At 37.9% G+C, this 15,636-nt stretch overlaps 2 protein-coding genes across 2 annotated transcripts; both read left to right on the top strand.

The window, feature by feature from the left end:
• The first annotated feature begins 382 nt into the window (after nt 1-382).
• Nucleotides 383-6,721, top strand: tor3a (torsin family 3, member A). The gene is made up of 6 exons (XM_072680879.1): nt 383-698; nt 1,294-1,416; nt 2,648-2,913; nt 3,936-4,111; nt 4,325-4,449; nt 5,240-6,721. The coding sequence occupies exons 1-6, from the start codon at nt 533-535 to the stop codon at nt 5,485-5,487; spliced, it is 1,104 nt and encodes a 367-aa protein (XP_072536980.1). The 5' UTR covers nt 383-532; the 3' UTR covers nt 5,488-6,721.
• A 1,543-nt stretch (nt 6,722-8,264) lies between these two features.
• On the top strand, nt 8,265-14,178 carry calr (calreticulin). The gene is made up of 9 exons (XM_072681672.1): nt 8,265-8,536; nt 9,045-9,146; nt 9,806-10,009; nt 10,116-10,210; nt 10,326-10,535; nt 10,931-11,044; nt 11,796-11,939; nt 12,068-12,160; nt 12,696-14,178. The coding sequence occupies exons 1-9, from the start codon at nt 8,443-8,445 to the stop codon at nt 12,903-12,905; spliced, it is 1,266 nt and encodes a 421-aa protein (XP_072537773.1). The 5' UTR covers nt 8,265-8,442; the 3' UTR covers nt 12,906-14,178.
• The last annotated feature ends 1,458 nt before the right edge of the window (nt 14,179-15,636 follow it).

Here is a 15,636-nt window from a genome sequence, read left to right as displayed (position 1 = left end):
TTTTTTTTTTTTTAAAGTAAGACTTTGGTATTCCCAGTGATTTAGTTTGGTTCTTTTAAATCCACTGGATAATGGAAATGTCTTTTCGATACAGTACAACACTGCATGAAAAGTAGAAAGAAGGAAGCATGCCCTAAAGTCTAAGAAAATTAAGACCCTCTTGACTATTACCAAAGCCTGCATGGCAAATTAAATTCTCAAGATTTATCACCTCTGAAAGCGGATTGATCCTCTATGCAGTTATGTAGGCTCTCCAAACATACTTTCTGGGAGCGTTTTCTGATCTTGTGCTATATCCTACCTACAGTCCCGAGGCTTCTCTGGGAGGGTGTCTGCTGTACGGCGCTTGCGTGGAAGTGGCGGATGTGACGTCACGGTATGATTTCTTGGCCAGGGTAAACAGTGGTGGTGCGGTTTTACGTCCACAGAAGCGTAAAAAGCGGCCGGTGCGGTTGGCCTGGATGGACGTAAAAGAAAGATCTGTCCGGTCGCTCTTGTTTTCATTAGATACTCTACATTCGCACCGGTCCTGATGATCGTCTTATTCATTTTCTCCGCATTCCTGGCGGCCTCGGTTAGAGCCGATTTCTTCCAGTTTGATAGCATCTCTAATGTTTCCACCTACTACTTCAATTACATCTACTGTCACGTTTGGGAAGGAGAGTGTCAGCCTAACCAGGACGATGTGAGCCAGCAAGGTAAAGAAGCGGCTTGTTTTTTTTTCCTGTCGGGTAGTTCAACACCAGCCGGCGAGAACTGAGAACAGGACCAGAGCCAGGTTGAGGCATCTTTTCAGAGTAGGAGAGTCCAGGATCTCCAGCTGTCAATACTGTCACTGTAAAGCAGAGACTAACCTGAGTCTAGATCAGCACTCCTACGCCCAGTATGGGCCCAGATCTCTACTTTAGCTGTGGGTGAACTGTAGCTCATTTGAAATGCACGTAGAAAAGCTCCCTTGAGGATTTGTATTGCTCACCTTGTTGGAAGAAAAAGCCAAGAAAGGGCTTTCAGTTCTCCCTCCCTAAAGCCAGGCTCAGGCTAATGTTAGTTAAGCTGGTTTTGGTATGATGGTTCAGTTGATCTACAAGTCTGACCAAACATACATATGAATATTAGCTAACATATATAATATTTATGTCAAGCTGATCAACTACCACAATCATCTTAGACAAAGAAGAATTCAGCTAAAGTCCAGATGAGACATTCCAACTAAATAAGCTGGTATTGCTTTTTTTTGTTTTTTTTTTGTGAACAATATTACAGATGTTTATACTTGCCTTGTCCTCTTTCTAGTGCCTACTGGAGACATTTGGTCCTGGCTTTCTCAAGATTACATGAGCATGATGTCTGCCTGGTACTGCAGCCTGGGACAATGTTGTGATTCAGGGGACTGTAGAATTACTAATAACCTCACAGGTAAATACAGACATACCCACACTGGTGTTCAACCTCAATGACCATGAACTCACCCTAATAGTTCATTTTCAGTGTTGCATGAGCCGGAACGTGTGGGACATGGTTACGTTTTGTGTTTCCAATTGGATAAATACAAGTCAGGACGGAGTACAACTCAAAGTACAAATGTTCTAGCTAGTGGATCTACGGATGTAAACATGTGCAAGCTACACACCTCTGCTACAAATGAAAATGTCAGTTTTGTTTCCAGCACCTATCATTTGGAAGCAGTTCATATTTTTAAGTATGTATTGGAACACCACTGTTTCATTGTTTCCTTTGAAACCAAGGGTGTTAAAGGGTTTTCCTGCTTTTATGTTTTACTGTCTCTACTGTCCAGGGAAGGCTTCCTACTTAATTTTGAAGCATTGCTGTGAGAATCTTATTGCATTCAGTAATGAGCGTTATTAAGGTCAGGGTGATAGATTATTACCATCCCCAACTCTCCAACTCAAAGTATTGGATGGAGCACCATCATTCCAGAGAACACCGTTCCACTGCTGTTTATACCCCTCTAAAGGGTGCATGTTTATCTGTTTCAGAGAGTCATATTCCACTGGCAGTACTTCTCTACTGGGATTAGACAAGCTGTGTGTGTGCATTTGCACATTTGTGTCAGCAATAGATGCAGCTTAAAGTAGATGAATGCATAAAATGTATCTGTGCATAAAAATGTATATTATAATATAAATTACAACTTATATAAGTTTCTCTAGGGAGGCTGTGTTTGAATTAACTAGCTTTAAAGTATTTGGCAGACAGAGACAGCAATTAATAATAAAACAGGTGAGAATAATAATGTGTTTATATATATATATATATATATATATATATATATATATATATATGTGTGTGTGTGTGTGTGTGTGTGTGTGTGTGTGTGTGTGTGTTTGTATAAATAGGTATAAGTATGAGTATGTTCCATTTAAACATAGTTTTATATTTAACTACATTTAAAAAATCCTTTCTATGTTTTTCCCCTGTGTTAGTTTGAGCCCCTATTTTAGTTTTCTGTAGTAGAAAGCAAGTAGAATTAGAGATATATTCCTAACACTTCCATTATATATAATACTGTATGTGTGTTTGAAAATTAACTTATTTTATCAGGAAGACATCTACGTTGTTCTCCTTCACCCTTGGCGTTACCCAGTTACCTTTTACCTGTATTCTCGAACTGTGTATTTGTGTGCAGGTCTGGAGCGAGATCTGCAGATAAAACTTCATGGGCAGCACTTGGCTCAGTCGGTGGTTCTGAAGGCTGTTCAAGGCTTTATCAATAACCCAGATTCCAACAAACCTCTGACTCTCTCCTTCCATGGCTGGTCTGGCACGGGCAAGAACTATGTGGCCCGGATGGTGGCGGACAACTTGTACCGGGACGGAGTGAAGAGCGAGTGTGTGCGCTTGTTTATCGCCCCGTTCCACTTTCCACACGCAAGATTGGTGGATGTGTACAAGGTGAGCAGAGCACTCAGCACAGACATTAGGTCATGATTACGGGGGTCTTCTTAGAATGACTTTGTACGAAATGTGTCATATACACATTGTTTAAAGCGTTTATTAAGTTTTAAGTTTATTAAGTTTTGTGGCCAAAAAAAAACATGAATTAATTCTTGGAACACAGCCAGACAGCAGTCCCGATCTCACCTATTGATTAAATCAGTTGTAGATTGCTTAATCTCTTTGATACAGTTTTGCAACTGACCTGGGTGGCAGGTAAAGTTCATATAGCAGAACACTGATGGAGGGGGTGGTGGAGAGGGTCAGCGAGTTGTCACTTCTTTTTTTTTTTTTTTTTTATTCGGTGAAAGGTGAAAATTTTGTGTCCCTAAGAATCTTGTGAGTTTATGTTGGTGAATGGTTATTTTAATGGTTTACTTTTTGTTATTAAATATGAATATTAAATATTAATGTTCCATATATTGTATATTAATGTTAATGTTAAACATAATTAAAATACACATTTTACATTACAAAACACTATATTATAGAAAGTCTCTCCACACATACAGTCACATTATAAAGTTGAAAAATATGTATACCACACGCCCTGATCCTTGCCTTCACATTTTACCTTCACAGTTTACCCTCCTCCAGACATGCCTGATCCAGTTAATTAGCTAATAAACCATCCCTACTTAAGTTGTGGATAGTGTGTTAAACCACTAAAATGTGCAGGACAGAGGGTCCTCTAGGACTAGGTTTGGGAGCTACTGCTATAGGCCACTACAAGAAACAAGACTCTACTCCACTAAGACACTACTACAAACAAGTTTGTATTTGCATAGGATTATTCTGACAAGTAGATTGTGTTTGCCATGAGAGTGTGTAATATTGTATTTTCTAGAACTCATTACTGTAATAAGGGACTTGGGTGTATGGGGTGTATGAAATATTATGCCAGCATTTATTTGCATTTATATGCATACTGCTGTTTGGATATATTGCAATAACCCTGCTCTTTGTGTGTATTTTTGTAGGGTCAGCTGAGGGAAGCTATTAGAGACATGGTGCTCCGGTGCCCACAGACTCTCTTCATCTTTGATGAGGCAGAAAAATTGCACCCTGGTCTTATAGATGCAATCAAGCCCTACATGGACCACTATGATAATGTGGATGGGGTCAGTTACAGGAGAGCCATATTCCTGTTTCTCAGGTTGGTGTGCTCTAAGAAGTTCCAAAAATGTGCTTATAGAGAGCTTATAGACTAGTCTCTGGTGAAGTGCTTTGTATAGACATTTAGCACCTGCGAGTGGTTTGAAGGAAGAATGGGAAATGTTGGAACAGAGTTTGTGTAAGAGATAATTACTGAAAAATAATTACAAAAGAGATTTGCATAACCTAAAGCAAATGAGCCTGTTCTCTGCAGCAATATAGGTGGTGTTGCTATCACTGAAGTAGCACTGGACTTTTGGCACTCAGGACAGAACAGAGAGGATATCGGCATGGAGGATCTGGAACATCGACTGCGTTCAGAATCTATGGAGGCTGAAGGTAGACAATTTCACATTTAATATAATGTTATTCATATATTGAATGGATCTTGCATGTGAATATTACACATATGCCTTTAGTTCAGTTCAGGCCACAGATCAAACCAAAGAAAACACATCTATGACAATGCTACTTTGTGCTAGCCCTGCTATGGGATTCTGGTATGTTAGGACTAAGCTAAGGGCAGTGCAACTCAAACACTATTTTTCTGTTCTAGGTGAAACAAGGGCGTTTAATGCATATAAAAGAAATTCCTTGTTTTATATAAAGCTTGTAACAGACATTAACATATGATCACTGTTCCACAAACACCTTGTATCTCCAGTGTTGTTGTTTTTTATATCACTTTTTATCATCTGAAAGCTGTTTTTTAAGGGTGTCAAAATGTCATGATGAATGGATCAGTGGTAATGCTCCAAAATGACTTTTTACATTAACTTTATTAAAGTGCCATTCTGCAGTGTGACAGTGTCCCTTACAGTTAAGAGCCCTGGCACAGAACTGTCTCTGCTGTTCACTAAAAACTAACCAAATCCTGTGTGGGCTGTCGCTCGTATTTGCAGTCCATGGTCCCACTCATTCAGAATTTCAGAATTTGTTTGATTGATTCGTCTGTCTTCACCAATGGGAAAGCTTGCCTAGCTGTAACTACAAAATACTATAATAGACTGTAAAGGCCTAGAAAGCTCTGCGGATTTGCCACTGTTAAAAACAGACCTCTATGTCTAAAAATTAAATGGTAATGTACTTGACCTTGTCTCTCACTATCCTTTTCCTCATCTGACTACAGGAGGATTTGCCCAGAGTGAGCTCATGTCAGGGCACTTGATTGACTTCTTTGTGCCATTCCTGCCACTCGAGTACCGTCATGTGAAACTGTGCGCTCGGGACGCGTACGCTGCTCGTGGCATGGAGCCTGACGAGGCGACCCTGGATGAGGTGGCTAAAGCCATGCTATATGTACCCAAAGAAGAGAAACTCTTCTCGGCACAGGGGTGCAAATCCATCCCTCAACGGATCAATTTCTTCTTACCATAACAGATTAACACGGTCATTAACTCTACATGAACATCTATTGCATACTTGAAAGCTGACGTCTACTGAAGAAGAGCCAGGATCTGAATCCACTAATAACTGCTGTTTATTTGTAAATCAGGTACATATCAGAGAACATGCAATGTGAAGTTATTCTCATCTGCTGGGATGAAACATGGAGACTGGTGCTTGTCACCACCGAATACTGCAATGACTTTTGTAACTGAATACGTAACTTATACGTAATTATACTTACCTTCTTCTACTTATACATTACTACATCATTTCCACCCAGAATTGCAACGTTTACATCTATTTTTTGTCTTGTCAAGTAAGTGTCTGTCTGTCCTTTCACTTCCTTTTACATTTTGATGTTTTTAATGCAGCAGGATATATTTTGCCTGTTTTTTTCACACTAATAACTTTAAAGTGCTGATGCGTTTCTCATATGGGCCAGTTTCAAGGCTTTAGAGGGAGGATCAAGGACAAAAGCAATGACTATTTCTTTATGGCCACTAATGTTTTCAGCCTCTGTCTTGATTTATAAAATTCAAAATAATGCTATGAAAATTAACACACCTCACACAACCTGGGAGGTGTCATACACCTTTGCACCTTTACCTTTTCTTTGTTTACTTTGCACTTTTTTGTAACATGGCATTGCTTTCTTTTTTTTGTATAGAATGGCACAATAGTGTTTGCATTGTCATGAAACTTGGATACTTGATTAAATTACCTGTTTAGGAAGCTGTTAAATAATTTACATTTTCATTTGCATGCAGTTTTGTTAAATGATAAGTTATTAATACTGTATACTTAAGACATTGTTAAAATGAATCTAAATTAAGTTGTTATTTCTCTTATATTGTCGCTGTCAGACAAAACCTTGTATCTTCATTTTTGCCATTTTGTTTTTTTTAAGACATAATATGAATCTGGCAGATGTCTTTTACATTGAGACAAGATGTAGTGATTAATGGACCAATAGAAATGCTCCAAAATTACTTGGAATAAAATCTTTTTACATTGACTTACATTAGAAGTTTTTTCCTTCTCCTGTATAGTTTTCCTTTTGGAGATAAAAGGTTTCTGCACAACACAGACAATATGTATATATTTTTCATTATTTTCTTTTTATTCTTTTTAGGTTTTTGAGTCAGTTTTTTTAAGGTTTTTGTGTCAGTATCATTTTCTCTATGTTAAGTCACCAGCGAAATGTTTTGTGAAGAATTCAGTTATAATTGTTACACACAATAAAATTCATTTTGAGAATTTAACTGGTTCTATTTGCATTTTTGTGATCTGATTTTTCTAACTCCCAAAACAACTGTTTGTAACAGAGCGTTAGTGGAAGCATGAAATTGCAAAGATAATTGTTTGGGTCAGCGTATGGCTTTCATTTCAACTTCCCTTGTTCTATGAAGAATGTATTTGTGTTTTTTCACCTGATCCAATATAAATGGTAAATGTTTTAATAACTATTTACCAAGATTTCTTTGTGTTCGTGTTCTGTGTGTTTTCTTTGGAGCTTCTTTCCCCCTGTACAGTAGTGACAGCCTCTACTCTTCTGTGAAGACTTTTAACTTAGATGTTTGAACCTTAGTGTAATGATTTTATTGCATCCAAACACAAGAGCTTTGGAACTCGGGAACTGGTGTTGATGATCTGCTCTGGATCATAAAGGTCACTCCAGCTCATCTCAAACATATTGGCTGGAGCTTTATCCCTCCAGAGAATGCACTTCCTCTGCTGGGGGGCTTTATACCATTGTGTCTCATGTGGCTTATAAAGTATGTGGTTCTATTAGCAAATGTTAGGTGCTGTGACACTTTATAAGTAAGGAAGTCTGGATACTTTTGGACATATAGAGCCAGTTTCTTGCTCAGTACGTTAAACCAGAGGTGGGAAACTCCAACACTCCACAACATCTTCCAGCTTAAACACATCTGACTGAACTGAGCAGTTATTTACCAACTTTAGTTGTCAGAGAAATTGCTTATTCTTGGTTTGAACCTGGTTTTAGACTACAGAGCAAACTAAATGTAGATTTCCCATTGAAAGGAAAATGTAGTCTTAAACTAGGCTTGATCCTTTTCTCAGTATTTGTGTAATTGTTTTAAAATTGGTTTAGGTTACCCATTTACCATTTGGATGCTGAAGACAAGGTTACTTTGGTAAATTTGACCATTTAAATAAGAAGACAAAGACAATAAAATCATATAATGTTTATGGTAAATATTGTACAAACAATACTGTGGTAGCTGCTTGAACATAATCAGCATCTAACTAGGTATTACTAGAGATCTGTCAATATGGGAATTGTGGCCAATGTCAATATCCAATAGTTTCATGTACAAATCTATTGATGCTGATATCGATACATAAACATTTATCAAATGTAGAATTACAGATGATTTGGAGAGGATTAAAATGCAGTAAAATGAATAAAGGTATGAAATAAAGGTATTTTATTACATCACCCATTCCCTAAACATTCTGCTCTTGCAGAGATCATTAATACACAATTAAATATCATGTGTAATTATTGGTCAGATTAAACGATGCCGATATCGTCCCCTTTCTTTCTGTCAACATCATCATTCCGTCCTCTCCGGTCAGTTAAACGCGTGGTCAGTCTACATTGGTCAAGGCGAGTCGCCCATGACTTTACACAGAATACTCTGATTGGTCAAAGCCGTCACTCTGCATCGTCCAATGAGCATCGCGTTCTCAGGGCCTCGACCAATGAGCGGAGGCCATCTGTTCTGAGGCGAGAGGAGAAGCTTTGCAAATGATAGAAGTGGAGACTGATTTTAGAAAGCATGCTAGCGGGAGACCACCGGTATTACTGCATGTGTTAGATGGGGAGATAACGTTACTATTTACAGGCCAATACACGTATTCTTTAGTATCTCCGCCACTGCTCTGATAAGAGCATCTAGCTGTATTTGTGCAAATATGGCAACGCTATTTTTGCTGGTTCTGTCTGTCTCAGTCGCCTTAACAGCTGCAGAGTCGTCTGTGTATTTCCGAGAGCAGTTTGAAGACGGGGGTAATTTTTTTAAACATTTTTTTGTATTTTCATTATTGCGTTATAAAGACCATGCGTCTGTTCACATGTGATGCTGATGGGCCTTTGACTTGTAGTGAATTAGTATGATATTGGGCACCGTGCCTTTGGTACTGCTAGTTAGCCAGTTAGCTAGCTAGCTAGTGAGTGGCTGGCTTGTTGGTCTCTTGACCGACGGTAGGTGAGGAGAGCATCAGCTGGCAGCTCGTTTACTGTTTTGTTAGAAATGTAGCTAGCTAGCTGCAAGATCTTGCACTGTGATTTCTTTGTCGTGTTTGTATGAATGTCAAGTATTGGAATTTGGATGCAGATGTGGAATCGTGAATTTCACAAATGCCCTGCAATAGAAGTACACATTTTATGTTTAAGGAAAAAAAACATCTGTGTGTGTAATTATAGCCCTCGTTTTGGTCTTTAGTAAAATCATATACTGTACCGAACAGTGTTCGTGTTGTAAAGATGTGGATGTTGTTTCTGTCTCTTGCTGTAGATGCCTGGAAAGCCAGGTGGGTGGAATCGGCGCACAAATCAGACTATGGGAAGTTTGTGCTGTCTGCTGGGAAATTTTATGGTGATGCAGAAAAGGACAAAGGTAAGATTTATTCTTCTCTCGGTTCCCAGAGCCGAGTTTCTAGATTTTAATCTTTGTGTTTGAGGTAGTGCTGAGTGATGTTGATCAAATTCAACATCTGCACATTTTGAGAGTATAATAAACAAACAGTAGATATATTATCATTAATAAAGATTATAAACACATGCTTCATAAGCACTGTTACTGAATACTGAAACAGCTCACAAACCTGATACAGTATCGAAGATCCCGATCAAAGATCTCAATATTGAATAAAGGATTACTGATTTCTAAATTCCTTCAAATTTACCATCGTAGAAGAAAAAGGAAATGTGCAATTTCTATTTTTCTACATCATTCAATGTGTATATATATATATATATATATATATATATATATATATATATATATATATATATAATTTAAAAACATATATATGTTAAATGTTAAAGTATGTTTGTTTCAGTATCACAGTGTATGCCTAATACATAAACTGAATTAATACATTTTCCACCAGCCAATATGAATGTTGAAGTTGTAAGTTGACAGAAATACACTAAAATCATTAGTAACATATGCAAATCCTCTTTCCTCTACACATTGTAAACAAAACTCTTATTGTTTTGTGATTTAATGTATTTCGTATAATTGCTGTTAACTGTGGTTGCGATGTTATGCAGGCCTCCAGACCAGCCAGGACGCTCACTTCTATTCTGTCTCATCCCGCTTTGAGGACTTCAGCAACTTGAATCAGCCACTGGTATTGCAGTTCACAGTCAAACATGAGCAGAGCATAGACTGTGGAGGAGGCTATATTAAGCTTTTTCCTTCAGACCTCAAACAAGAAGACATGCATGGAGATTCCACATACAACATTATGTTTGGTGAGGGCTTTCAAGCTTGGCATGAAGAATTTATAAGCATGTTCTGTGTTTTGACGGAAGTACATAAGTGGGGACACTTGATGAAAGTATTCTACAATTGATTCAGGTCCTGATATCTGTGGACCTGGCACGAAGAAAGTCCATGTCATCTTCAATTACAAGGGCAAGAATCATTTGATCAACAAAGATATCAGGTGCAAGGTAAAGTCAGTCTCAAAGTGTTGTACTCCACAAAGAAAGTCTATGTACTGAATGTCCACGGCTTTATCATTGCAAAACTCATGTTACTCATCCTCATGATGTGCCTTTTGTCTAGGATGATGAATACACCCATTTGTACACACTGATTGTTAATCCAGACAACACGTATGAGGTAAAGATTGACAACAAGAAGGTGGAGTCTGGATCCCTAGAGGATGACTGGGACTTTTTGCCCCCAAAGAAGATCAAAGACCCTGATGCCAAGAAGCCTGAGGACTGGGATGAGAGGGAGAAGATTGATGATCCCAATGACCAGAAACCTGAGGTAAGTCGCTGAAAGAAATTTTGGAGAAATGTCATCAGTGATACATACATTTCTGGTAAGACACAAAAACACTAACCAGCAGTGGCACAAAATAACAAGACATGTTTGTCTTGAATAGTTTAAAGCAGTGGGTTTCAAACCAGATCCATGTCCAAAGACATGAATAGAACAAAAATCTAGAAAAACAGATTATCCCAGAAACGTTGCTTGGCCAGGGCGTGTCTAGTGCCACCTTCTGTAATTTTGCACTGGAGCTGCTAGGCTAATGCAGCTGGAGAAAAGTACTGGAAGATCCGAAATCTGAAGGAAACTTCAGACACCAGACATGTCTTGGCTGGTTAACTTTGGGGTAATAGGACAGTACTTAAACAATATTCCTGTATCACCTTTTGGAGGACTGGGACAAGGCTGAGAACATTCCTGATCCAGATGCCAAAAAGCCTGATGACTGGGATGATGAGATGGATGGAGAATGGGAGCCTCCTATGGTTACTAATCCTGAGTACAAGGTACACAAATGCATTCTGTAATTGAACCGACACCACTTTTAACTCTGGACATAGGCTTATAGAAAATTAGGGATCTGTAATATGTTAATATTTTATCAGGGCCATTATATTATATTATATTATATCCCATTATACAGTAATATTCATTGTAATCATATGATTTGGTAGTATTTAAAATGCAACACTACTGTGGCATTTTGGGGGATTTTTTTAGTTATATATATATATATATATATATATATATATATATATATATATATATATATATATATATATATATATATATATATATATATATATATATATATATAGTCATGTTTTAAATATTGTGGTGATATTGTTTTCATGTTGACCACCCATTCCCTAAAACACTACCAATTCAGGAGAATTGAAATAATGGTTTGGCAAGCCTAGTCTAGGCTTGAATTTATATGTAACGTTAACTCAACTGTTTAACTGTAGAACTTGCCATAGTCTGGCTGCCTACAATGTCGATCTGTGTTTTAAGACGCAAATAATACACATAAGTGAAAGCTCCCTCAAACTGAATAGCTGATTGAATGATCTGACCGGCCTCTCTGAAATGACAGTGTCTTAAATGTAATAATTTGTACGGTGAGACTTTCAATGCAGTATTCTGTGGTGCTTGTAAAATATGTTTTGAGTAACTAAAAGTATTTGTAGAGCTGTAGCAAAGTATGGTGTTTTTAAAAAAGAATATTGTATGGACCTCTGTGATTTGCCTTTTTAGGGTGAGTGGAAGCCAAAACAAATTGACAATCCTGCCTACAAGGGGAAATGGGTGCACCCTGAGATTGATAATCCTGAATACACTGCTGATCCTGAGATCTATAAATACTCCAGCATTGGTGTGATTGGACTGGATCTGTGGCAGGTATGGTTGCAATGTAGCTAGCCGTTGTGTCTGTTTAAACCTACATTAAATGTTTATATTAATTTGAACAATTATTCATGCTGTTGAAAAATGAATAACTCCTTTCCTTTTACTGTGTTTTGGACTAGGTGAAGTCTGGTACTATCTTTGACAACTTCCTCATTACCAATGACCCAAAACTGGCAGAAGAGGTTGGCAATGACACCTGGGGTGCAACCAAGGTATATTCTTAGTTGTGACTGGTTCCTCAAATAAAAAGGAAAAGACTATTTTAGAACAGTCTGCCAACCAGACAACTGATGGACCGAGGTTAAGTGTTTGAGACTGTTTTGGGACTTACAGTGAGACATATAACCAGCTTAAGGGTTTAAGGCATAGTTTAGGCATGAGAAATAATGCATTTAGTGACCAGTGTTGTTTAATTGAAAAAAATCAGTGAAGTCTGTATTCATTTACTTTGCAATAAGAGGTGGCAAAAGTTAAAAATATTTATATTCATATTTAAGTAAACACACAAGTCCTCTGGTTAAAAAATACTTCTTACTTTTTTATGTAAACCAAAAGTACATGTTCCTAAGTTTACCTAAAGTAAAAGCATTTATTTTTTTAAAGGGGGCTTCTTATTATTGTTTTTAATTATTGTGCAGCTTTTTGTCAATCAGGTTATTCTGTAATTACTAACTGTATTAACAAATTCAGTCAGTTATGGGAACAGAATGGTCACTGGTTCATCACTAATATCTTCTGCTCACACAGGACCCTGAAAAAAAGATGAAGGAGAGTCAAGAGGAGGAGGAAAGAAAGAAACGTGAAGATGAGGATAAGAAAAGAAAGGAGGAGGCAAAGGATGAGGAGGAGGAGGAAGAAGAGGACAAGGATGAGGAGGAGGAGGAAGAGGAGGAGGAAGAGGAGGAAGAAGACGAAGAGGAGGAAGAAACAGACTCTCAATTCAAGGATGAGTTGTAGACTTTGGAGAGAAACTCATGAAGACATGCCTTATCTCCTGTTACCGTGGAGAATATGGCAGAGAACTGGACTATGTTGGACTTTCTTGTTGTATCTTAGATCAGAGATTTGACTGAAGTGTTTTGTTCTTGTTACTGCAAACATATTTATAACGTAACTGTTCATCAAGCTTCATCCCCCTAACACTAAGCATGTCCCAGATCCCCCAGTGTTCTTTTTCTGGAAAGTAATATTAAGATAAAATGATCTAAAAGAAAGTGTCCCCATTTTTGCTATTATCAGTCTGATGAAGACCAACAACTAAAAAAGAAACCTTTACCTGGTTTGGGGACATTATGCTTATTATGATTAGGACTTTTTGAGGACAAAGTAAAGCAGTAATTCAGTACTACATCACACAAAGCACCTTAATAGTTTGATAACACTAAAATCATTTCGGCTAATTCTGTGGAGATTCAATGAATGTGGAGCCTCTGTGACTTGGTCAGTTTGTTTTTCTGTTTACTGATGTTGCCGTTTTGGCCTCATTCCTCGTTGTTACTGTGTTTATCTGATCTAAGTTCCATAGTGGCATGCAGTAGGCTGGGGTTCCAGCAAATTGCTGTCCACTCCTCATCCATAGAGCACCAAGCTTGAACCATGTATATTTGTTTATTTCCAGCTCTAACCTCAAAGTGAAGATAAAATGATACTTTTAATGTTCGACATTCTGTGGTCTTGCTGAAACTCAACTGAGCAGTTTTATTAAGAGGCTCATTTGCAATGTTTTTAACAAAGTTTAACATTCCCTTCCATTCTTGTACTGAAACTTGACTACTGTGACAGTGCACTGCTGTACGCTAAACCAGATGGGAATAGTATGATGTTGATTCCATGAGTGAGCGAACAACCTACAAAGGATTTTGCAGTTATCCTAATTGCTACATAAACCCAAGGCTGGAACAGGCTTGATTTCAGGCTTAGGTTATCTGTCCAAACTAAGAAATTCTGCATTGTGAAATGCCCCCGCCTTGATCTGAGATAAAGTACAGCTCATATTTCCAACAAAATGATAATTGGGCCTTTTAAGATGTTTTGTTCATTTTGTGTTTGAGGGAAATGTTCATTGCATAGTTGTAGGTCTGGTATGAATGTAGGCCTACTGTATAATAACACACAAGAAAACATTATTTACCGCTCATCTTTGTTTGTGAGTTATTAAGCTCTAGCTTACAGACAAACCAGTCTATCGGGATGTTAGATATTTTGTGTAATAAAGGAGAATCCCACCGTTTATAGAGATTGGAAGTAAACTGCATCATTTTCACTTACATACATCAGTACACTTGTCACATCAGAATCAATTAGTGGTGGTGATCAGAACCAGACATCTGAAGTGTTCTGTGCTTCCATGAAATTATTATTATTATTATTAAATTATGAGGAATATTTAGCTTGAAGTTGTTTTAAAATAGCTTTGTGATACATTAGTGACTGACAACAAAAATTCCTGTCAAAGTGTCCTCATGTTCTTCATTCTGCATAGGCAGGTTCATGTATGAACAATGAACATAGTTACAATACATCCACATTCGTTGCCACATTTCCCAATATGAACTAAAATCTATGTGTATGCACCTGTCCCTGCATTTACTGCAAGTGGGTTAAAATATTAAGCCTTGTTAACTATTAAGCCCAGCTAACAAGAATGGTCTAATCCTAGACTATCTTGGGGCAGTGGTGGCTCAGTGGTTAGAGCTCCAGGCTGATGACAGGGTTGTGGGTTCAATACCCAGGCTCAGCAATAGCTGCCCACCGCTTCGGGCATGTGTGCTCACTGTCCACTGTGTGTGTTCACTGCACAGATGGGATAAAAGCACAAGCCAAATTCAATCTGTGTCCAAAATAATATCACAAATATGGTTGTCATTGTCATCAAATCCTGAATGTCTGCTCAAGAAGCTCATGTGAGATGGGTTGGTTTTCTGGACACATGTAAATTATATAATACTTTAAAATCTTAACCTTACTTTTTCTAAAATATGTTTATTAAAAGATTGAACTGTTCAGGGCATGTGTGTACCTCGCAGTTCATAACTTTTCTGAGAACTGAGATCATTGTAATTAGACTTTTTTTTTTGCATTTACAGATGTGGCCATCTATGCAGAAACCCATATAATGGAGAAGCAGACATTTTAAGAAAAGAGTGTAATGTTGTATGTAAACATATTAAACATGTATTATTCATGCTCCAGTTCATATGTTAAAGCAGCCTTTTCCAGTTCAGTTGACAGGCGTGGAGCAGTGGAGCTGTTATCTGGAAGAGGCGGGGTGGAGATCATCCAACATACCGGCCTCACTAACGCTCCTGTCACTGAATGCAATGAAATCCTCACAGCAATGCTCCAAAAACTCGGAATGCCCAACAATACTCCAACAAAAGCAGGATAAACTCTTTTTAATACCCTTAGAAAAAACTAAAAATGCGCAGGTGTCCCAATACTTTTGTCCATATAGTGAATATAGGAACAAAAATTAAGCTGGTTAAAACTTCACCGTGTAATTTTAAGCATTTTCTTTCACAGCTTTCTGCCACAGCTTACAGGACACACTACCCAAAGGAAATGTAGCTGGCTAACATTTCGGATACGGGCGTTAGCGTGGAAGGAAGTGTGTCATTTGATGCCCTGCGGATTGTATCTTTAAGAAATCCATGCCAGGTTTGCTTGGCTTAGTGACTGTGGCCATATC

Source organism: Salminus brasiliensis, chromosome 6, assembly GCF_030463535.1.
Source record: "Salminus brasiliensis chromosome 6, fSalBra1.hap2, whole genome shotgun sequence".
NCBI classification, from domain to species: Eukaryota; Metazoa; Chordata; class Actinopteri; order Characiformes; family Bryconidae; genus Salminus; species Salminus brasiliensis.
This window is presented reverse-complemented; position numbering and strand designations above follow the sequence as displayed.